This window comes from Nansenia antarctica (genome assembly GCF_963989245.1).
Source record: "Nansenia antarctica genome assembly, chromosome: 3".
In the NCBI taxonomy this organism is placed as follows: Eukaryota; Metazoa; Chordata; class Actinopteri; order Argentiniformes; family Microstomatidae; genus Nansenia; species Nansenia antarctica.
In genome coordinates this window covers 85,038,896-85,061,322 of record NC_137688.1, presented here as the reverse complement: position 1 = coordinate 85,061,322, position 22,427 = coordinate 85,038,896, and the positions used below count along the sequence as shown (strand labels likewise).

Here is a 22,427-nt window from a genome sequence, read left to right as displayed (position 1 = left end):
TAGACATTTACCTGTAACACTACAGCTTACAAATCAGCTTTCCCCCCCGTCGCTCTCTGATGACGCGTTGCTGAGCGCTGCGGACCCACGTGGGTTGTCAGTGTTCTGCACCATGGCTGCTGTACAAGTCAGCGAGGCAGAGAAGGTGTACATCCTACACGGTGTCAGGGTAAGGCTGGATTCTAAACACTCAGATTCATTTTTCACATCATTTATTTATTCAAGGGACAGTGCATATTAATAAAACAAAAATAAATGGTAAATACGCCAGAGTTAGCCCGAAAGCTAGTTTTCATCCGCAGTCCCTATGCCATGATGTTGTATACGGCTCCCTGGAGGAAAAAAGTACATTTAAAAGATAAAATATAGGGTTAGGGCTAGACCTAGGCACAAACAAGTAGACAGGACAAGCATTTAGCTTAAGGGCATAACATAGGGGGTTAAAAGAGCATACATTAATCATAGGTGGTTAAAAAGAGGGTACATATTCGATAAGCAGACTAAAAACAAGCACACATGTGCATTTCAATGTTGGCAGGTGTGTGTGTTGATCATCCACTGTTTTAGGTGCTTTCTAAACGATTTAAAGGTGCCTAATTCTTTAAGGTGCCCTGGAATCAGGTTCCATTCACGTGCCAGACATAGTTTCATGCTTTTGCTTCTTAGCCAACCCGACAAAGTCGATTGAATCAAGTTATTTATTTGTAATTTACTAAAACATTACAGGCGTTCTCGTGCTGCCATGTGTCTTAGTAAGCTGGCTAACTTAGCAGACATGCTACTGATGTGCAGTTGTGTTAACTCTTTATTTCTATTAGAGATAGAGGCAGCTACTAGATTGTAATCAAGTGCAATACTGAAACACAACTGTGAACATTTCAAACCTGCAAACTGTGACACTTTAAATGAATGTGCAATAACACTATGTGCAATATGACAACCCTCGGGTACATAAGGTTCAGAGATAGGAAATGTTAGGATATTTATAGCATAGCATAGAGTACAGCACAGTGATTTATTTGTACAGTATAGTATAGTGGATAGTGTACATAGCCTTTATTTATGTCAACCAGCTCTTTTTCCCTTCTTATTTTTTATTATTTCTTTCCTAGCACCAGGGGAGCCCCCCCTCTACTAAATTTCGTTGTATGGTACCTGTACTATATCAATGACAATAAAGACCATTCATTCATTCATTCATTCATTAGCAAACGACACTACTGATGTGCAGTTGTGTTAACTCTTTATCTCTCTGTTTCTCCTCCTGGTCGTCAGGATGACCTCCGGGTGGACGGGCGAGGCTGCGAGGACTACAGACACGTGGAGATCGAGACGGACGTGGTGTCCAACACAGACGGCTCGGCCAAGGTCACACTGGTCAGTTAGTTAGTCAGTTAGTTAGTTAGTTAGCTCGCCTCAGTGAAAAGTTGCACCAGGAACACATCGCTGAACAGCTGAAAACGGTCTGTCCACCTCTGGACATCTGTCAGGTGCTAGTCTAGTGGGACACACCGACGTAGTGGTGATCGATGGGCTGGCGGGAGTTTGAACAACCTGCAGTCTGCGATATCCACACGTCATATGGCGTGTTTATGATTCCACATTATTGTCATCGCAGAGTACAAGTCAGGGTTCCCACGGGTCCTTGTTGACATCCTTGAAAGTTTGTGAATTTGAGAAAAAGAAATCAAGGTCTTAAAGGTTTTTGAAAATAGACATGGGGTCATTGAAAATTCCCAACTCTCTCTCTCTCTCTCTCTCTAAAAAATATTCACACATATTTCACAATATATTGTTTTGCTGTGCTGTGGTAGAGAAGGCAAGAGACCATCTAGTGTTCACACATTCAAGCCTCTCTTTTTAATTGTTGTCTGTGAGCGGATAGTTCCTATTATATCAATTCTCATCTAGATCTCTCTCAAACTATGCCGTTGTGTTGGGTCCTTGAATTTGAGGGAATTGAGTCTTGAAAGTCCTTGAAAGGTGCTTGAATTTGATGATTCAGAAGGTGTGGGAACCCTGACAAGTACAATACAACAAAATGCAGTTTAGCATCCCACCAGAAGTGCAAATAGTGATATAAGGGCATGATATAAATAGAGCAAGAATGGTAGTGATAGCTAACTATGTAATATACAGTATGTGCAGAGGTAGTAATTGAAAACATCTGTTTAGTATAGAGGTATAGTTATGGGCTATATACAGTTATGAACTATGTACAGTTATGAACTATATACAGGCGACTTACATTACAGTGAGTGTATACATTTTCCAGTGGTCCCAGCGGGAAACAAACCCACAGCCTGAGCGTTATCAGCATGCTCTACCGACTGAGCCACAGTGGACCGCGACCTCTCACCGTGCGTCTGCAACGACAACTCATCTGCCCGGCAACATCACACGTTAATGAATGAATGAATGAATGGACTTTATTGTCATTGCTACAGTACAGGTACCAAACAACGAAATTTAGGAGGGGTGGCTCCCCTGGTGTTAGGAAAGGGAAAAAAAAAAAAACTTTTATAAAAAATCACAAGAAGGGAAAGGAGCTGGTTTACATAAATAAAGGCTATGTACACTATCCACTGTACTATACTGTACAGATAGACGACTAGGGTTGTCATATTGCACAATAGTATTATTTCACATTGGTTTAAAGTGTCACAGTTTGCAGGCTTGAAATGCGGGGTCAGGGTTAGTTGGGTGGTTGTTGCTCAGACACAACGTGTAGATATCGGTGCTGCAGCAAAACATGGTCGGGTAGGTTAGTTGGGTGGTTGTCCACTACGGCGGTGTGTCCCACTAGACTGGCACCTGACAGGTGTCCAGAGGTGGACAGACCAGTGGTTGTTGCTCAGACACAACGTGTAGATATCGGTGCTGCAGCAAAACATGGTCGGGTAGGTTTTCATCGAAGACGGCGGATTAAACCTTTATATTTTGGGGGGGATCAGAAGATTCTGTCAAAGTGTTGTGGAAGTAGAGGACTTCAGGTTCATAATCAGGTGGTGCTAAGACGACAGAGGACCTACGACATTGGACCTACGATGTAGGACGACTTTGTGCTGCAGGAGTCATGCCCCTTGGCAGCTACCATAGGGGAGCTTCGTACCACAGATACTACAGTTGTGAGGCCCGCTCAGGCTGGGCAGGGCTATCCTCCTGGACACAGTGGTAACATACCTAACCTAACAACCAGCTGAAACAGCCAAGCAATTTATGTAGACCTATTTTCCATCTACACTATGGTGTTAGTACACAATGACTAACTATATACCGGTACTATACTATATATACTATACTAACTATAACTATATTTAAGCACAGTGCCACAAGTTCAATTCTGTTTTCATCTTGCAGGGACATACAGACATCTTAGTTGGAGTCAAAGCTGAAATTGGAAAACCAAGGCCCATGGTCCCTGACGAGGGTTATCTGGAGTTTTTCGTTGACTGGTGAGTGTTGTTGACTGGTGAGTGTGTTGTTAACTGGTGAGTGTGTTGTTGGCTGGTGAGTGTGTTGTCGACTGGTGAGTGTGTTGTTGCAGGTCACAATTGAACCTTGGTTCAGACCCTCCCCAGGGCTTGACATGAAGCTTTTTCACGAACTTGTCCTTCGGACAAGTGAACTTATCTTTTACTTGTTCAAGAGCTGAAGTTACTTGTCCAAATATGACAGTGCGCGTGTTATTAACTCCACTGCCCGCAAAAGTGCCAACCTTCTGTCTGCTGCCTTGTCAATGTATGCTGCCTTGTCAATGTCTGCTGCCTTGTCAATGTAGCTGCCTTGTCAATGTCTGCTGCCTTGTCAATGTATGCTGCCTTGTCAATGTCTGCTGCCTTGTCAATGTAGCTGCCTTGTCAATGTCTGCTGCCTTGTCAATGTCTGCTGCCGTGTCAATGTAGCTGCCTTGTCAATGTATGCTGCCTTGTCAATGTAGCTGCCTTGTCAATGTCTGCTGCCTTGTCAATGTCTGCTGCCTTGTCAATGTCTGCTGCCGTGTCAATGTAGCTGCCTTGTCAATGTATGCTGCCTTGTCAATGTATGCTGCCTTGTCAATGTAGCTGCCTTGTCAATGTATGCTGCCTTGTCAATGTATGCTGCCTTGTCAATGTATGCTGCCTTGTCAATGTATGCTGCCTTGTCAATGTAGCTGCCTTGTCAATGTATGCTTCCTTGTCAATGTATGCTGCCTTGTCAAACAATCTATGTCCGCTGAGTAGGGGAGCGCAGGGTATTTTGTCACATGCTGTCTTAACATTGGCTGGGCACAATATATCACAATGGTATACCAAATGAAAGAAGGAAGTCTTGGGCACATATTTTGTATTGATTATATCTTCATATCTTATTTCAGTACAGAGCTGTAGACCCTAAATAGACAGTGTGCATTTGTGACAATTTGTTCCATCAGCAGGTAAATTGTCACACTACGTCAGACAAGTTGTCACATTGGATTATCAATAAATAAGAACACAACTAATTAATTGGGAATATTGAAAATTCCAAAACCAAATTCAACTTAATTAAATAACTCAAAATTAAAACAATCATGCTTAGAGAATCTGGCAAATCATGCCTTTGAATCAAAACATTAATGCTGGCATGACCCCTTTACTTGAAACTTTGAAATCAAACGTTCTCTGGCGTGCACTTATATCCACAGTAATTGTTGGAATTGGAATGTAATGTACTGGCTTCTAGTGTATTAGTAGACAGACAGACAGACAGACAGACAGACAGACAGACAGACAGACACACACACACATACACACACACGCACGAGCACGCGCACGCGCACGCGCGTTGTTATATTTGGTCAAGTAACTTGAGCTCTCGGACAAGTACCTGAAAAAGCATGTCAATGTCAAGCCCTGAGGTGCTCAGCTTGTTGCCGTGGGGAGATGTGGACTCACACACATTACACAACTCTGCCAAACCTTATGTCAATGGACACCAGTTCTGTTTACTGTTACGTTTGTTCTTATTTGAACATGAATACATTTACTGTTGTGTTCGTTCTTATGCTAAACGTGAATTCACTTTGTAAGAAAAATCTGGGACTTATTTCTTCTTTACTTTACTTGCTTTTTTTGTTTTTGTGCCAGTATGGTTGTGAAATAGATCTAGAATTCGATTAAAAGTGGTCTTAAACTGTCTTAAAAAGTACTATTTAAAAAGTAAAAGTTGTTGAAAACCTGCAGGACCCCCGACCCAAGAAGTACTGCGATGTCGCCTCCGCTCTCTCACGACGAGTCTTCCTGTATCTTTTTTTCCCCCTCTTCCTCTCATAGCTCAGCCAACGCCACGCCAGAGTTCGAGGGGCGAGGGGGCGAGGAGCTGGGCGTGGAGTTCAGTAACACGCTGTACAAAGTGTTCAACAACAGGCGCAGCGTGGACCTGCGCAGCCTCTGCATCAGCCCCGGGGAGCACTGCTGGGTGTTGTACGTGGACGTGCTGGTGAGTGACCACCTCGACCGTCAGGTCAGTCAGGAAGCATCGTCGTCCAATCACAGCGAGAGAGACGGCGAACGCTGCCCGCGGTGACTGTGGATCTCACGACCGTTCGGGGGGAAGAGGGTCAACGTTGTGACGATTAAAACGTGTATTGAAAATGCCGCCGCTCATCCGTTATCAGACTTAATTCTTGACTAAATGAATGATTAAAACGTGTCACAGAGGGTTGAATTCAGTGCCTGGGAAAATTATGTCCCAACTTTAGGTTTACTGTTGGGTTCGGGGGTAAAAATGCACGTGTTATGAAAGTGTTAAGTCTGTTTTTTTTGTTTTTTTTCTCAGCTACTGCAGTGTGACGGAAACCTATATGATGCCATCTCTATAGCGATCAAGGCAGCCCTCTTCAACACAAAGTAAGGGGCTACGCTTCAGCCTCTGCATGCTCTCTATGGACAGTCTCACAAAAGGAGGCCGAGGACATTGATGGTTAACACGTGAGCTTTGTTCACATAAAAACTTAGATTATTATTATTATTAAGGGGGGGGAAGAGGCTAGGGATAGTTAGCTGATAGGGGTGGCAGTGGCTCAGGAGGTAGAGCTGGCGTCTAATGATCGTAAGTTCGGCGGTTCGAAACCAGACTGTCCACGTGTCGAGGTGTCCTTGAGCAAGGCACTGAACCCCTAATTGCTCCAGGGTCGCCGTCTATGGCCGACCCCTTGCCTAGAGCATAAAATACCATATTCCAACAATTAACTGAGAATATTATTATTATTATTATTATTATTAGTTCCTGCACACAGAAGAAGATTCTCACCATATGCAGCCAACCATTTTTTTCATTACATTTTTGGCATTTAGCAGACGCCTTATTCCAAAGCGACTTACAATCAATACATTTGACTAAGTAAGTGAATCATCAATCCACCAATCGTAGCAGGAAGAGTAATCTAGCTCTAAGCCAGCGGCCATCGGCATTTGTTGTGCTCAATAAATAATGTGCATGTTTATGTGAACAAAGTCTGGCTGGTAGAGTGGACAGCTCACCAACACAACTGCCCCCCGCGCCCCCCCAGTAAAATTATATTTACAGCTTTTTTAGTACCGTTTATATTTAATCTGTTATCGATCTGCTACATTCTATTGATGATGATGATTGATGTTGTCGACCAGGGGGGTATTGTGTCAACGTCGCTAAAGGAAAGTCCAGACTTATTTTTTCAGAATAAGCCTGGATTTTCCTTAAGCAACGTTGATGGAATACCCGCCTGCTTGCCTCTGCGTTTTTGTTGGATTGTGTCCTTGTATTCATGTACAAGAAATAAGACTTGACTTGTCTTGAACACAACTCACCTCTTCCTCTCTCCCAACAGAATAGCCAGAGTGCACATCTCTGAGGACGAGGAGGGAGGGAAGGAGATCGAGCTGTCCGATGACCCGTACGACTGCATGCGGGTCAACGTGGAGAACGTCCCATGCATCGTGACCCTGTGCAAGGTGAGGCGTCGGCATGACAACACCTGCAGATGCGCAGCATTGTCAGCATAAAACATCTCCAGTGTTTGTCTGGAGGTCAGTTAGGGGTTTTACAGGAGGTGGGTTATGTTCCCACGTAGTTTTTCCTCTCTTAATTTGCTGTGTGTGTGTGTGTGTGTGCGTGTGCATGTGTATGCGCGTGTGTGTATGCGCGTGTGTGTATGCATGTGCGCGTGCGTGTGTGTGTATGCTTGTGTGTGCGTGTGTGTGTTCGCGTGTGTGTATGCGCGTGTGTGTATGCATGTATACCTGTATGCGTGTGCGTGTGCGTGTGTACAGGTGGGCCACAGGCACGTTGTGGACGCCACCCTGCAGGAGAAGGCGTGTTCGGTGGCCAGCCTCATCATCTCCGTCACACACACGGGCACAGTCACCTGCCTCAGGAAGGTGGGGGGGGGCAGCCTGGACCCCGAGAGCATCTTTGAGATGACAGAGGTGAGGCACACGTGCACACAGAGGGATTTCTGTGTTTCAATTTCTAAAAACTTGTTGCACTTTGTCATTATGGTCATTGTGTGTGGATTGATGCCAATTTGTATTTATTTAATCCATTTTAAATGTAGTCTATACTACTACTAATAATAATAATAATAACGCATTTTATTTATGGGCGCCTTTCAAAGCACTCAAGGACACCTTACAAAGCATAATTAAAAACAAGCAACAGATCAAGTTCAAACAGTGATTCAAAAAAACAAAACAAGACAAAACAAAAGGCGAGTGGGAGTGTAGGTGTGAAGGAGTTCAGAGAGATATGGAAGTGCAAGATTGTGAAGGGCCTTGGAAGTGAGGAGCAGAATTTTGAAAAATCGATGCAGTATTTAACGGGAAGCCAATGGAGTTGTTGAAGAACCGGAGTGATATGATCTATGGGAGGAGTTCTGGTAATGATATGGGCCAGTTGGAGCTTACGCAGAGATTCATGAGGAAGTCCAGAGATGATGGAGTTGCAATAATCAATACGGGATGTGACGAGGGCGTGGACAAGAATAGCGGTGCTGTTGGGTGTGAGTGACGGGCGGAGACGGTTAACATTGCGGAGGTGGAAGTAGGCACTAGGCAGACCGAGTAATGTTGTTGATGTGAGCTTCAAAAGACAGGGTGCTGTCGAGGATGACACCCAGACTCTTCACTTGGGGGGAGGGGGTGGGGACTGGAGTTGTCAATGGGAAGGGAGAATTTGTCAGTTTTGGCCAGAGTGTTTATTTTTTGTTTATTTGTTTGTTTATTTATTGGAAGGATCCCCATTAGCTATACCCATAGGCATGAGCTACTTTTAGTGGGGTCCACATTTAAAACATACATTACAAAAGAGTGGATTTGGAGCCAACTAGAAAAACCTCAGTTTTATCACTGTTTAGTTTGAGAAAGTTGGATGACAACCAGGATTTGATTTCCAGTAAGCAGTCGGAAAGGGAAGTGGGGGGGGGGGGGTGGAAGTGGGTTTGGTGGAAAGATAGAGCTGGGTGTCATCCGCAGTGAAAACAGTGAAATTGGATAGCGTATTTTCTGAGTATGTGGCCGAGAGGTAGGAGGTAGATCATAAATGAGAGGGGGCCCAAGACAGAGCCCTGAGGAACACCTAACAAAATAACACAACATGTGGAAAAAGTGATGGGGTGTGTTAGGGATGGACGGTTTTTCGGTTAAACCGAAAACCGGGGTTTATAAAAATAGAAACGGTTTTTTATCAAAACCGTCTGAAACCGGATTTTTTTTAATATTATTTTTTTTTTTTTTTTTTTTTCCTATGTTGTTCAAAGAATAAAACTGGAACATGTCACATGTTTGTCGTGTGTGAAAATAACAATGATACAGTCTGAATCTGCCGCGCAATGAGTGAGAGGTTTGGTCAGTTGTGAAGAATAACTGAGGATTAATATCTAATTGGGATTATAAGGGTAACGAATCACTCTATGGGAAAGATAGTTGCCTTCAGTTATTGGTAGATAGGAAAGGTTTTTTACAATTACTCGCTTACATTTAATAAGATCATTTTCGCTGCTCTCTGTAAAGCGCATTGGGTCACTTTTGTGAGAAATGCGCTATAGAAATAAAATGTGATTTGATTTGATATCAATCAATCAATCAAACTTTATTTATGTTCTATAGCACAAATCATGCATTGAATGTAACTCCAAGTGCAGTATTTACTAAACCACAATAAAATAAAACAAGAGCTATACGGATCAAGAGTGTTTGTGCACAGCACCACTGTGTGTGAAGGCGCTACTGAAAGTGATGACAGAACGCATGTCTCAGAAGATACGCGGTCACTTAGTGACGCAAAGGTAGTTCTGTATTTATCTCTAGTACATTTATTTTGAAAGCTCTATTTTGACAGCTCTACCATGGGCACTTTTATTTTGATGGGGCATTCTTTGTTGATTGACTTACGACAGTTCAGGACGAGTCAGTCTCGCGGCATGTGGTTTTTATGAAAAGCTTTAAGTATGTTCACTGCATAATTCTAAGTCTAATATTTCAGTGATTATTGAGCAGTATTCAAATATTTAAATACATTGAGCAGCAGCTGAAACTTTGTCTAAGAACCAAGATATTGAGAAAGCAGTTCATTCAATGAAGACGCTGTTCCAAGAGATGATCTTCCGTGCAGGCGTGCACCCTGGATCAGCGGAGCTGGTGTGTTAAGAGTTCATGTGTTTTCATGTATGGTGTAGCTTACAAAAGTCTGCCTTTCCACTTATATTTGTGAAACTAAGTAGCCTAAATGTGTTGCGACTGTGCTTACGGTGTTTTAATGGTGTTCGACATGAGTGTATTGTAGCAGTAGGGCTCAATTATTTGAAATTGTCGCTCTTTTTTTTTTTTTTTTTTTTTTCCGTTCGTTTTTCGGTTAACCGGAAAACCGCGGTTTTAGTCTTTGACGGTTTTTCGGTTTCAATAATTGGAAACCGTCCATCCCTAGGGTGTGTTGACTTTCTATAGTCACTGTATGTACAGTACCAGTCAAAAGTTCAATTGAATGGGGAAGTGTGTCCAAACTTTAGACTGGTACTGTATGCTATGTATGCATGTACTGTGTGTATGTAGAGTGTGTGTATGTAGAGTGTGTCATGTTTTGGTACTGTGTATGTAGAGTGTGTGTATGTAGAGTGTGTATTAGGGCTGCAACAACGAATCGATTAAATCGATAAAAATCGATAACGAAATTCGTTGGCGACGAATGCCATTATCGATTCGTCTTTTTTTTTTTTTTTTGGGTTTTGTTTCCATAACAAACCTACTTCCTGTTGACGCACGCCACGCTGTCTTGCGGCCGGTGTAGGCATCGCGAATCATAGCGAATCCTAGCGCTACCTATGGCCGGAAAGGGCAGAACCTATGACCGGAACCGGAAAAGTGGGAAAATCCGGTACCTACACCGGCGCGGCGGCTACATTTAAATCATGCTACTCAAAAGCCTTGAGAGTGAAGCTGTCTGCTGTCTGCTGTCAGGACATGCTAGTGAGTTAGCTAGCTGCTGCCGCTAGCTGACTGTCACTACGCTGCTCGTCCAGCTGTAGTCTGCGTAGCTGTGCTGAGAACCAGAGCACTAACTATGTTTCTATAGAGGAGGGTTACACTAACTATGTTTCTATAGAGGAGGGTTACACTAACTATGTTTCTATAGAGGAGGGTTACACTAACTATGTTTCTATAGAGGAGGGTTACAGCTAACTTCCTATTGTTTTATTATATAAGTCCTCCTGGGCTCAGCCCTTCCATGGTCTCCTGCTCTCCATGCAAATGCGTTAGTGTGAGTTCTGGCGAAGCGTCAGCTAAATGACTGTAATGTAATGCGATAGCCAGTGAGTGTTTGCTCGCATTCATGAATTCAATATTGCATGACAAGTGTATTTAGCTAGCTGGCTAACGTCAGTGGTAGAGCAGAGGTGATAAGCTAAAGGCTAGCTAGTGGTAGCCTACCAAGCTACCCGTGAGTTAGAGTGAGGCACTGACTGTTGCCTAGCCTATTGTATGGAGTGAGAGGACACATTGCATTGTTTTGGAGCATATCTGTTATATAAAAACATTAGTGTCTTGTCTGTAGCCTATATTGCACTTTGGGTTACTGACCTTTACATTAAGCAAAGTTATTACCTAAAACAATGCATGTATTGAGCTAGAGTTCAACTACTTTATTGAAACAATCTACCGCCATAGTCCATGGCCTGTTGTTAAACTTATTTGATGTAGCAAAGCCTTTTTTATTTATATTATTTTTTATTTTGTATTAATACTTATTCATTTTGCACATGTATATGTATAGGCCTGGCTGATTTAGAAAACATAAAATAAAATTTGCAAAAGAAATATTTTTTAATTTAAAAAAAAGTATATATATTTGTATTTTTTGTTATCTTTTCCCCCCGCTTTTTTTGTATCCGATTAATCGATTAACCGGGAAAATAATCGGCAGATTAATCGATTATCAAAATAATCGTTAGTTGCAGCCCTAGTGTGTATGTAGAGTGTGTCATGTAGTGTGTCATATTGTGGTGTGTGTAGAGTGTGTCATGTTGTGGTGTGTGTGTGTGGAGTGTGTCATGTTGTGGTGTGTGTGTGTGTGTGTAGAGTGTGTCATGTTGTGGTGTGTGTGTGTGTGTGTAGAGTGTGACATGTTTTGGTACTGTGTGTGTGTAGAGTGTGTCATGTTGTGGTGTGTGTATGTAGAGTGGGTATGTAGAGTGTGTGTATGTAGAGTGTGTGTGTAGAGTGTGTCATGTTGTGGTGTGTGTGTGTGTGTAGAGTGTGTCATGTTTTGGTGTGTGTATGTAGAGTGTGTGTAGAGTGTGTCATGTTGTGGTGTGTGTGTAGAGTGTGTCATGTTGTGGTGTGTGTGTGTGTAGAGTGTGTGTCATGTTGTGGTGTGTGTGTGTAGAGTGTGTCATGTTGTGGTGTGTGTGTGTGTAGAGTGTGTCATGTTGTGGTGTGTGTGTGTGTAGAGTGTGTCATGTTGTGGTGTGTGTGTGTGTAGAGTGTGTCATGTTGTGGTGTGTGTGTGTGTGTAGAGTGTGTCATGTTGTGGTGTGTGTGTGTGTCATGTTGTGGTGTGTGTGTGTGTAGAGTGTGTCATGTTGTGGTGTGTGTGTAGAGTGTGTCATGTTGTGGTGTAGGGCTGCACGATTAATCGATTTTAAATCGAAATCGCGATTTGAAATGACGCGATTAGCTAATCGCAAAACCTGCGATTTGCCTGCGATTTTTTTTTTTTTTTTTTTTTTTTTCTTTGCCATTTAGCAGACGCTTTTTTAATCCAAAGCGATTTACAATTACGAATTACAGGGACATTCCCCCTGGAGTAACTGAGGGCTAAGTGCCTTACTCAAGGGCACACTAGTAGTGGTGTGGTTTCAGGCGGGATTTGAACTCACAACCTTCCGATCACAAGTCCAACTCACTATGTGTTTCTCAACCCTCTCCTCGGGGCGCCCCAGCCGCTCCACATATTTGATCTGTTCCACCACCAGCACACCTGATTCAACTAATCAAGTCCAAATCATAATTGCTTTGGACTTGATTAGTTGAATCAGGTGTGCTGGTGGTGGAACAGATCAAATATGTGGAGCGGCTGGGGCGCCCCGAGGAGAGGGTTGAGAAACACCACTACCCGTATGGGATACGTCATACAGCGCGTCGGATTCAACGTCAATGAACGTCAACGTCAATGAACGTAAAAAAAAAAGACACTTGTTGAGAGAAACAAAATGGTGTTGCTGTTTAAAAAAACCATAAATAAATATGTTGTCCCAATTCATATCTTTTAAGTTCTCATCCTTGCATTAGAATTAGAGCAGTTAATAATTTGATGGTATCATGTGGTAATGCTCTCTGAAAATAGGTGATAGATAGATTCATCCAATCACCTGCCAAGTATTTTTTGAAAGTACCTGCCCTTTTCCAAACAGCTTCCAATTAAGCTTTCCTAGATGGTTGTGTGAAACAAACCACCTGAGTCAGGTTAGTAATGCTCCATCACATGTTTTAATCTGAAGCTTGATTTTAAAGCAACCCAACTTTAAAGCAACCCAATGTAAGTTTAGTTCTTTCACTCGTAGCTCGGGCTGTGGGGGTGCTAGAGGAGGGAGCCTCTAAGTCCCCTGAAGACGTACAAACAAACTGCACGTTGATACGACCTTCCTAGCCGGAGATATGGCCACACTTTACAAAACCTCCTTTTTTTTTTTTTTTTTTGCTATTTAAAAAAATAATAATCGCAAATTAATCGCAATCGCGATATCTGTCCAAATAATCGCAATTCGATTTTCCCCCCAAATCGTGCAGCCCTATTGTGGTGTGTGTGTGTGTGTGTGTGTGTGTAGTGTGTGTATGTAGAGTGTGTGTGTGTAGAGTGTGTCATGTTGTGGTGTGTGTGTGTGTAGAGTGTGTCATGTTGTGGTGTGTGTGTGTAGAGTGTGTCATGTTGTGGTGTGTGTGTGTGTAGAGTGTGTCATGTTGTGGTGTGTGTGTGTGTGTAGAGTGTGTCATGTTGTGGTGTGTGTGTTTCCAGACAGGGAAGCGGGTGGGGAAGGCGCTGTGTGTATGTAGAGTGTGTGTAGAGTGTGTCATGTTGTGGTGTGTGTGTAGAGTGTGTCATGTTGTGGTGTGTGTGTGTGTAGAGTGTGTGTCATGTTGTGGTGTGTGTGTGTAGAGTGTGTCATGTTGTGGTGTGTGTGTGTGTAGAGTGTGTCATGTTGTGGTGTGTGTGTGTGTAGAGTGTGTCATGTTGTGGTGTGTGTGTAGAGTGTGTCATGTTGTGGTGTGTGTGTGTGTGTGTAGAGTGTGTCATGTTGTGGTGTGTGTGTGTGTCATGTTGTGGTGTGTGTGTGTAGAGTGTGTCATGTTGTGGTGTGTGTGTAGAGTGTGTCATGTTGTGGTGTAGGGCTGCACGATTAATCGATTTTAAATCGAAATCGCGATTTGAAATGACGCGATTAGCTAATCGCAAAACCTGCGATTTGCCTGCGATTTTTATATATTTTTTTTTTTTTTTTTCTTTGCCATTTAGCAGACGCTTTTTTAATCCAAAGCGATTTACAATTACGAATTACAGGGACATTCCCCCTGGAGTAACTGAGGGCTAAGTGCCTTACTCAAGGGCACACTAGTAGTGGTGTGGTTTCAGGCGGGATTTGAACTCACAACCTTCCGATCACAAGTCCAACTCACTATGTGTTTCTCAACCCTCTCCTCGGGGCGCCCCAGCCGCTCCACATATTTGATCTGTTCCACCACCAGCACACCTGATTCAACTAATCAAGTCCAAATCATAATTGCTTTGGACTTGATTAGTTGAATCAGGTGTGCTGGTGGTGGAACAGATCAAATATGTGGAGCGGCTGGGGCGCCCCGAGGAGAGGGTTGAGAAACACCACTACCCGTATGGGATACGTCATACAGCGCGTCGGATTCAACGTCAATGAACGTCAACGTCAATGAACGTAAAAAAAAAAGACACTTGTTGAGAGAAACAAAATGGTGTTGCTGTTTAAAAAAAACATAAATAAATATGTTGTCCCAATTCATATCTTTTAAGTTCTCATCCTTGCATTAGAATTAGAGCAGTTAATAATTTGATGGTATCATGTGGTAATGCTCTCTGAAAATAGGTGATAGATAGATTCATCCAATCACCTGCCAAGTATTTTTTGAAAGTACCTGCCCTTTTCCAAACAGCTTCCAATTAAGCTTTCCTAGATGGTTGTGTGAAACAAACCACCTGAGTCAGGTTAGTAATGCTCCATCACATGTTTTAATCTGAAGCTTGATTTTAAAGCAACCCAACTTTAAAGCAACCCAATGTAAGTTTAGTTCTTTCACTCGTAGCTCGGGCTGTGGGGGTGCTAGAGGAGGGAGCCTCTAAGTCCCCTGAAGACGTACAAACAAACTGCACGTTGATACGACCTTCCTAGCCGGAGATATGGCCACACTTTACAAAACCTCCTTTTTTTTTTTTTTTTTTGCTATTTAAAAAAATAATAATCGCAAATTAATCGCAATCGCGATATCTGTCCAAATAATCGCAATTCGATTTTCCCCCCAAATCGTGCAGCCCTATTGTGGTGTGTGTGTGTGTGTGTGTGTGTGTAGTGTGTGTATGTAGAGTGTGTGTGTGTAGAGTGTGTCATGTTGTGGTGTGTGTGTGTGTAGAGTGTGTCATGTTGTGGTGTGTGTGTGTAGAGTGTGTCATGTTGTGGTGTGTGTGTGTGTGTAGAGTGTGTCATGTTGTGGTGTGTGTGTGTGTGTAGAGTGTGTCATGTTGTGGTGTGTGTGTTTCCAGACAGGGAAGCGGGTGGGGAAGGCGCTGTGTGTATGTAGAGTGTGTGTAGAGTGTGTCATGTTGTGGTGTGTGTGTAGAGTGTGTCATGTTGTGGTGTGTGTGTGTGTAGAGTGTGTGTCATGTTGTGGTGTGTGTGTGTAGAGTGTGTCATGTTGTGGTGTGTGTGTGTGTAGAGTGTGTCATGTTGTGGTGTGTGTGTGTGTAGAGTGTGTCATGTTGTGGTGTGTGTGTAGAGTGTGTCATGTTGTGGTGTGTGTGTGTGTGTGTAGAGTGTGTCATGTTGTGGTGTGTGTGTGTGTCATGTTGTGGTGTGTGTGTGTAGAGTGTGTCATGTTGTGGTGTGTGTGTAGAGTGTGTCATGTTGTGGTGTAGGGCTGCACGATTAATCGATTTTAAATCGAAATCGCGATTTGAAATGACGCGATTAGCTAATCGCAAAACCTGCGATTTGCCTGCGATTTTTTTTTTTTTTTCCTTTTTTTTTTTTTGCCATTTAGCAGACGCTTTTTTAATCCAAAGCGATTTACAATTACGAATTACAGGGACATTCCCCCTGGAGTAACTGAGGGCTAAGTGCCTTACTCAAGGGCACACTAGTAGTGGTGTGGTTTCAGGCGGGATTTGAACTCACAACCTTCCGATCACAAGTCCAACTCACTATGTGTTTCTCAACCCTCTCCTCGGGGCGCCCCAGCCGCTCCACATATTTGATCTGTTCCACCACCAGCACACCTGATTCAACTAATCAAGTCCAAATCATAATTGCTTTGGACTTGATTAGTTGAATCAGGTGTGCTGGTGGTGGAACAGATCAAATATGTGGAGCGGCTGGGGCGCCCCGAGGAGAGGGTTGAGAAACACCACTACCCGTATGGGATACGTCATACAGCGCGTCGGATTCAACGTCAATGAACGTCAACGTCAATGAACGTAAAAAAAAAAGACACTTGTTGAGAGAAACAAAATGGTGTTGCTGTTTAAAAAAAACATAAATAAATATGTTGTCCCAATTCATATCTTTTAAGTTCTCATCCTTGCATTAGAATTAGAGCAGTTAATAATTTGATGGTATCATGTGGTAATGCTCTCTGAAAATAGGTGATAGATAGATTCATCCAATCACCTGCCAAGTATTTTTTGAAAGTACCTGCCCTTTTCCAAACAGCTTCCAATTAAGCTTTCCTAGATGGTTGTGTGAAACAAACCACCTGAGTCAGGTTAGTAATGCTCCATCACATGTTTTAATCTGAAGCTTGATTTTAAAGCAACCCAACTTTAAAGCAACCCAATGTAAGTTTAGTTCTTTCACTCGTAGCTCGGGCTGTGGGGGTGCTAGAGGAGGGAGCCTCTAAGTCCCCTGAAGACGTACAAACAAACTGCACGTTGATACGACCTTCCTAGCCGGAGATATGGCCACACTTTACAAAACCTCCTTTTTTTTTTTTTTTTTGCTATTTAAAAAAATAATAATCGCAAATTAATCGCAATCGCGATATCTGTCCAAATAATCGCAATTCGATTTTCCCCCCAAATCGTGCAGCCCTATTGTGGTGTGTGTGTGTGTGTGTAGTGTGTGTATGTAGAGTGTGTGTGTGTAGAGTGTGTCATGTTGTGGTGTGTGTGTGTGTAGAGTGTGTCATGTTGTGGTGTGTGTGTGTAGAGTGTGTCATGTTGTGGTGTGTGTGTGTGTGTAGAGTGTGTCATGTTGTGGTGTGTGTGTGTGTGTAGAGTGTGTCATGTTGTGGTGTGTGTGTTTCCAGACAGGGAAGCGGGTGGGGAAGGCGCTGTGTGTATGTAGAGTGTGTGTAGAGTGTGTCATGTTGTGGTGTGTGTGTGTAGAGTGTGTCATGTTGTGGTGTGTGTGTGTGTAGAGTGTGTGTATGTGGTGTGTGTGTGTGTAGAGTGTGTCATGTTGTGGTGTGTGTGTGTGTAGAGTGTGTCATGTTGTGGTGTGTGTGTGTGTAGAGTGTGTCATGTTGTGGTGTGTGTGTTTCCAGACAGGGAAGCGGGTGGGGAAGGCGCTGCACGCGCCCCTCATGGAGCTGCTGGGGATGGAGGAGGGCCTGGGGAAGAAGAGACAGACCGTGGGCTTCCTGGGCTAGCTCCTGCCTGTCCTGTCTGTCCATGTTTGTAATAAAGTCCTTTTTTAACAATCGTGTATCCGTAATTTAATTATTTTTAATGATGTTCCAAACTGTTAAAGCCTAAGGCTTTGCCTGTGTTTAATCGTTTTCTTCAGCCTAATAATAATAATAATAATAATAATAATAATGGCTTCCTTGACTTTCATTGACACCTTGATGGTCCTCATGTTGACAGACACCAATAGCAGACTTCCAAGGCAAAGCCTAGAATCAATACTAGACATTGAGAGCTCTCTTATGCTGCACAAATGATATATTGTCAGAATTTGTCTTGTTTTATCAAATGTTCCAATTATTTTCATTTCTTGTGCTGGTTTAAAATTGCAGGAAACTAGCACAAATAATTGTGTGGGAGAGAGGGGCCGCCGCTACCAAACCGTGCACAGTTTTGGGTCGCTCCACCACCAAAGAATCTCACTCCAAACTTTTGGTGAAACTTGGCAGCCCTAAAGTGTGTTCAGAGATGCATGAAGCTGGGGCGGGAGGAGAACAATATGAAACCATGAAGGTTGGGGGAGGAGCCTATTTATCTAACCCTAACCCACCTGACTGACTCCGATATCTAACACACCTGACTGACACATGTTTGCAATGTCTGATACCAGTATCCAAAAAGTCCACAATTGACTCACTGTCAAAACATGTCAATAAGAGGAAGTTTCTACTGAATCATCATAATAATAATAATAATACATTAGACTTATATAGCGCTTTTCTAGACACTCAAAGACGCTTTACAAACTGAATAGATCGAGTAGTAATAATAAAAAGAAAAAAATCAATAAAAGAAAGTTTTGGGGCCTAATGAAGGTAGTGCTGGGGACACATGGGAAGGGGAGGGGGAGAGGGTTAACTGGTGAAGGCAAGCTTGAAGAGGTGGGTTTTGAGGGCCTGTTTAAATGTTGGGAGGGTGTTGGACTGTCTGATGTGGTTGGGGAGGGCGTTCCAGAGGGACGGGGCTGCGGCTGAAAAGGCCCCATCACCCCAGGTCCGGAGCTTGGTCCTGGTGGTCTTGAGTGTGGTTTGGTCGTCAGACCTGAGGCAACGGGAGGGGGTGTGGAGGGGGACGAGGTCGGCAAGGTAGGAGGGGGCCAGCTTGTTGATGGCTTTGTAAGGGGTGAGTAGGATTTTGAATTGGGTCCTGTGTTTGACCGGCAGCCAGTGGAGGTTTTGGAGGACAGGGGTGATGAGGTCACGGGGGGGAGTGAAGGTGAGCAGACGGGCAGCAGAGTTCTGGACGTATTGGAATTGGAATAACACGACCATATATGGTCACAGAAGAATCAGAATCAGAATCAGAAGACTTTATTGCCATGACATGTAAACATGTTAGGAATTTGGTTTGGGACAGTGGAGCATGGTTTACAGCAGGACAGGTGCAAGACAGTGCAAACCAACATCAAAGTGCAAGAGTCATAAATAATATAAATATAAGAAGTGCAAAAATCAAGTGTTAAAGTGTTCATGTCCAGACAGTCCAAAGCTCTCTGGGTGGGTGCTACGTTCTACATTCGCTAGGGAGAATAAGATGTAACAAAATACAGGTGTTATGAGTAAAGAAAATATATTTATTACTACAAGGGTAATTTAAAGTCATAATGGTACAAATAAAACAGAATTAGAACTAACAAATGCCTCCTACTTAAATAAACAATAAACTCATCCCGTGGATGGTTAAATAAACAATAACAATAAAAAGGTTTTAAACATGGTATCACTTAATTCACTAAACACATATCACAACTAACAAATCAAACCAAAAGGATCTCTACCAAAGTATCACTGAACAAGATCACTAAACACAGAACACAACTAACAAACTAAACCACCAGCAAGGCAACACAAAATGGTGGGAACTGTGTGATGGGATCACACAGCTGCTGCTGGTTCTCCCTCAAGGTCTTTTGTAGGGTGTGGCATCTGATGATTGGTTGGGGGTTGATTATTGGCTGGTGATGATTGGCTGGAGTTGATTGACCACTGCTGGAGTTGATTGGTAATTATCACGGGGGGGGGGGGGGGGGGTGTGTGGATCCCCTGGACTGGACTTATGGCTGTTAAAAAGACATACACACAAATACACAGACACAGACAACTAGGCTACTCATATCCGTCACAGTGGGGGTGGAGGGAGGGTAGATAGATAGCGGTCAGGTCAGGGGGGGTGGGGGGCTGGCGGCAGCAGCATTTTGGAGCCGGATGGCTGTGGGGAAAAAGCTGTGTGCGTGTCGGGCCTTCACAGTCTTTAGAGACCGCACCCTCCTGCCTGAGGGTAGCGGGGCGAAGAGACCGTGTCCTGGGTGTGCGATGTCACTGAACTTCTGAAGTCTGATTTGATTCTGACCTGAGTTGACTCCCCTGTGTGGCCAGACAGAACAAAGGTGGCCTTCTCTGCTGGCTTGACTGGTGACACACACACACACACACACACACACACACACACGCAGCATGCAGATCAATCCCTGGACCCAGCTTGGCTGTGCTGCTGAGTAGCAGGTGAATAACCAGCGTCTCCCCGTCATAAAACACCACTGTGTTAAGTTCACACAAGAAACATGTCTCTCTCTCTCTCTCTCTCTCTCTCTCTCTCTCTCTCTCTCTCTCCCTGCCCTCCCTCTCTCTCTCTCCCTCTCAGATCTCCCTGCCCTCCCTCTCTCTCTCTCTCTTTCTCCCTGCCCTCCCCCTCTCTCTCTCTCTCTCTCTCCCTGCCCTCCCTCTCTCTCTCTCCCCTCTCTCTCTCTCTCTCTCTCTCTCTCTCTCTCTCAGAGAGAAACATGTTTCTCTCTCTCTCCCTGCCCTCCCTCCCTCTCTCTCTCTCTCTCTCTCTCTCTCTCTCTCTCAGAGAGAAACATGTTTCTCTCTCTCTCACTGCCCTCCCTCTCTCTCTTTCTCCCTGCCCTCCCCCTCCCTCTCTCTCTCTCCCTGCCCTCCCTCTCTCTCTCTCTCTCCCTGCCCTCCCTCTCTCTCTCTCAGGGAGAAACATGTTTCTCTCTCTCTCCCTGCCCTCCCTCTCTCTCTCTCTCTCAGACTGAATTAATGAATGAATGAATGGTCTTTATTGTCATTGCTATAGTACAGGTACCAAACAACGACATTTGGGAGGGGTGGCTCCCCTGGTGCTAGGAAAGAAAAAAAAACTAAAAAAACAAGAAGGGAAAGGAGCTGGTTTACATAAATAAAGGCTATGTACACTATCCACTATACTATACTGTACAGATAAAACGACTAGGGTTGTCATATTGCACATAGTGTTATTGCACATTCATTTAAAGTGTCGCAGTTTGCAGGCTTGAAATGTACACATTTGTGCCTCAGCACTACACCTGATTTTTTCAATCCAGCAGCTGCCATCAATCCGTCCAGACTGTCCAGGGCCCAGAACCTAGGTCTTTGCTGTGTTCAGGGCCTGGATGGCCCTGGGGTAGAAGCTGAGCGTCAGTCTGTTTGTCCTTGCGGCCATGGTCCTGTACCGCCTTTTCGAGGGCAGCCGGGCAAAGTGTTCGTACCCAGGGTGGGATGGGTCTCTGGAGATCTTGGAGGCCTTCCTGAGGCAGCGTGTGTTGTACAGCTCTTCCAGAGAGGGGAGGGGGGCGCCGGTGATCTTCTGGGCTGTTCTCACGACTCTCTGTAGCGCATTTCTCTCTGCGGTTGTGCAGCTGGAGAACCAGTTGCAGATGCAGTAGGTGAGGATGCTCTCCACTGCGCAGCGGTAGAAGGCCACCAGTATCTCCTGCTTGTTGTGTTCCTTCCTGAGGACTCTCAGGAAGTAGAGCCGCTGTTGTGCCTTCTTGATGGTGGCTGCTGTGTTGTTCTTCCAGGACAGGTCATCCTGTATGTGCACCCCCAGGAATCGGAGGGTTGAGACTCTCTCCACGCTCTCTCCGTCGATGAGCAGGGGCTGGACCTCAGATTTTTTCCTCCTGAAGTCCACGATGATTTCCTGGGTCTTTGACTGGTTCAGCAGCAGGTTGTTAACCTTGCACATCTTGCTCAGCTGCTCTACCTCATCCCTGTACGCCGCCTCGTCCCCCCCCGAGATGCAGCCCACCACGGTGGTGTCGTCTGCAAACTTTACGATGGAGTTGCTGGGGTGGACGGGGGTGAAGTCGTAGGTGTAGAGGTTGTAGAGGATGGGGCTTAGCACGCAGCCCTGGGGGGACCCAGTGCTGAGTCTGAGGGCTGTGGAGGTGTGGGAGCCCACCCGCACCCTCTGGGGGCGGTCGGACAGGAAGTCCTTGATCCATGCACATATAGAGTGTGATAGTCCCAGGTCTAGTAGTTTGGTCACTAGCCTGTCTGGAAGGATGGTGTTGAAGGCAGAGCTGAAGTCCACAAAGAGCAGTCTCGCGTAGCTGTTTCCCCTCTCCAGGTGGGATAGAGTGGCGTGGAGAGTCGTCGCGATGGCGTCCTCTGTGGACCTGTGGGCTCTGTAGGCGAACTGGTATGGATCCAGGTTGGGCGGGAGGCGTGTGACTATGTGGGCCCGGACTAGTTTCTTGAAGCACTTCATGATGATTGGTGTGAGTGCCACCGGGCGGTAGTCGTTTAGGCAGCTCACCGTGCTTTTCTTCGGGACTGGGATGATAGTTGAGGTTTTCAGGCAGGGTGGGATGGTGGCCTGGGACAGGGACTGGTTGAAGATGTTGGTGAAAACCCCGGCCAGCTGGTCGGCGCAGTCCCTCAGCACCCGTCCCAGGACGCCATCCGGCCCAGAGGCTTTCCTGGGGTCCACCGCCTTCAGCATGCATCTCACTTCATGCTCTGTGAGGGTGAGGCTGCTGAGAGCTGGAGAGAGTGGTGTTTGTGTTGTGGTTACCTCCTTTCGCCCCTCGTCGAACCGGGCGTAGAAGGAGAATGGTCTTTATTGTCATTGATATAGTACAGGTACCAAACAACAACATTTGGGCTCCCCTGGTGCTAGGAAAAGAAAAAAAAACTAAAGAAAAACAAGAAGGGAAAGGAGCTGGTTTACATAAATAAAGGCTATGTACACTATCCACTATACTA

At 44.5% G+C, this 22,427-nt stretch overlaps 1 protein-coding gene across 1 annotated transcript; it reads left to right on the top strand.

Annotated features, from left to right (window-relative positions):
- The first annotated feature begins 87 nt into the window (after positions 1–87).
- exosc7 (exosome component 7) lies at positions 88–17,412 on the top strand. Its single transcript, XM_080526178.1, has 8 exons — positions 88–169; positions 1,276–1,377; positions 3,361–3,455; positions 5,295–5,460; positions 5,800–5,870; positions 6,830–6,953; positions 7,272–7,427; positions 17,274–17,412. The coding sequence occupies exons 1-8, from the start codon at positions 113–115 to the stop codon at positions 17,376–17,378; spliced, it is 876 nt and encodes a 291-aa protein (XP_080382304.1). The 5' UTR covers positions 88–112; the 3' UTR covers positions 17,379–17,412.
- The last annotated feature ends 5,015 nt before the right edge of the window (positions 17,413–22,427 follow it).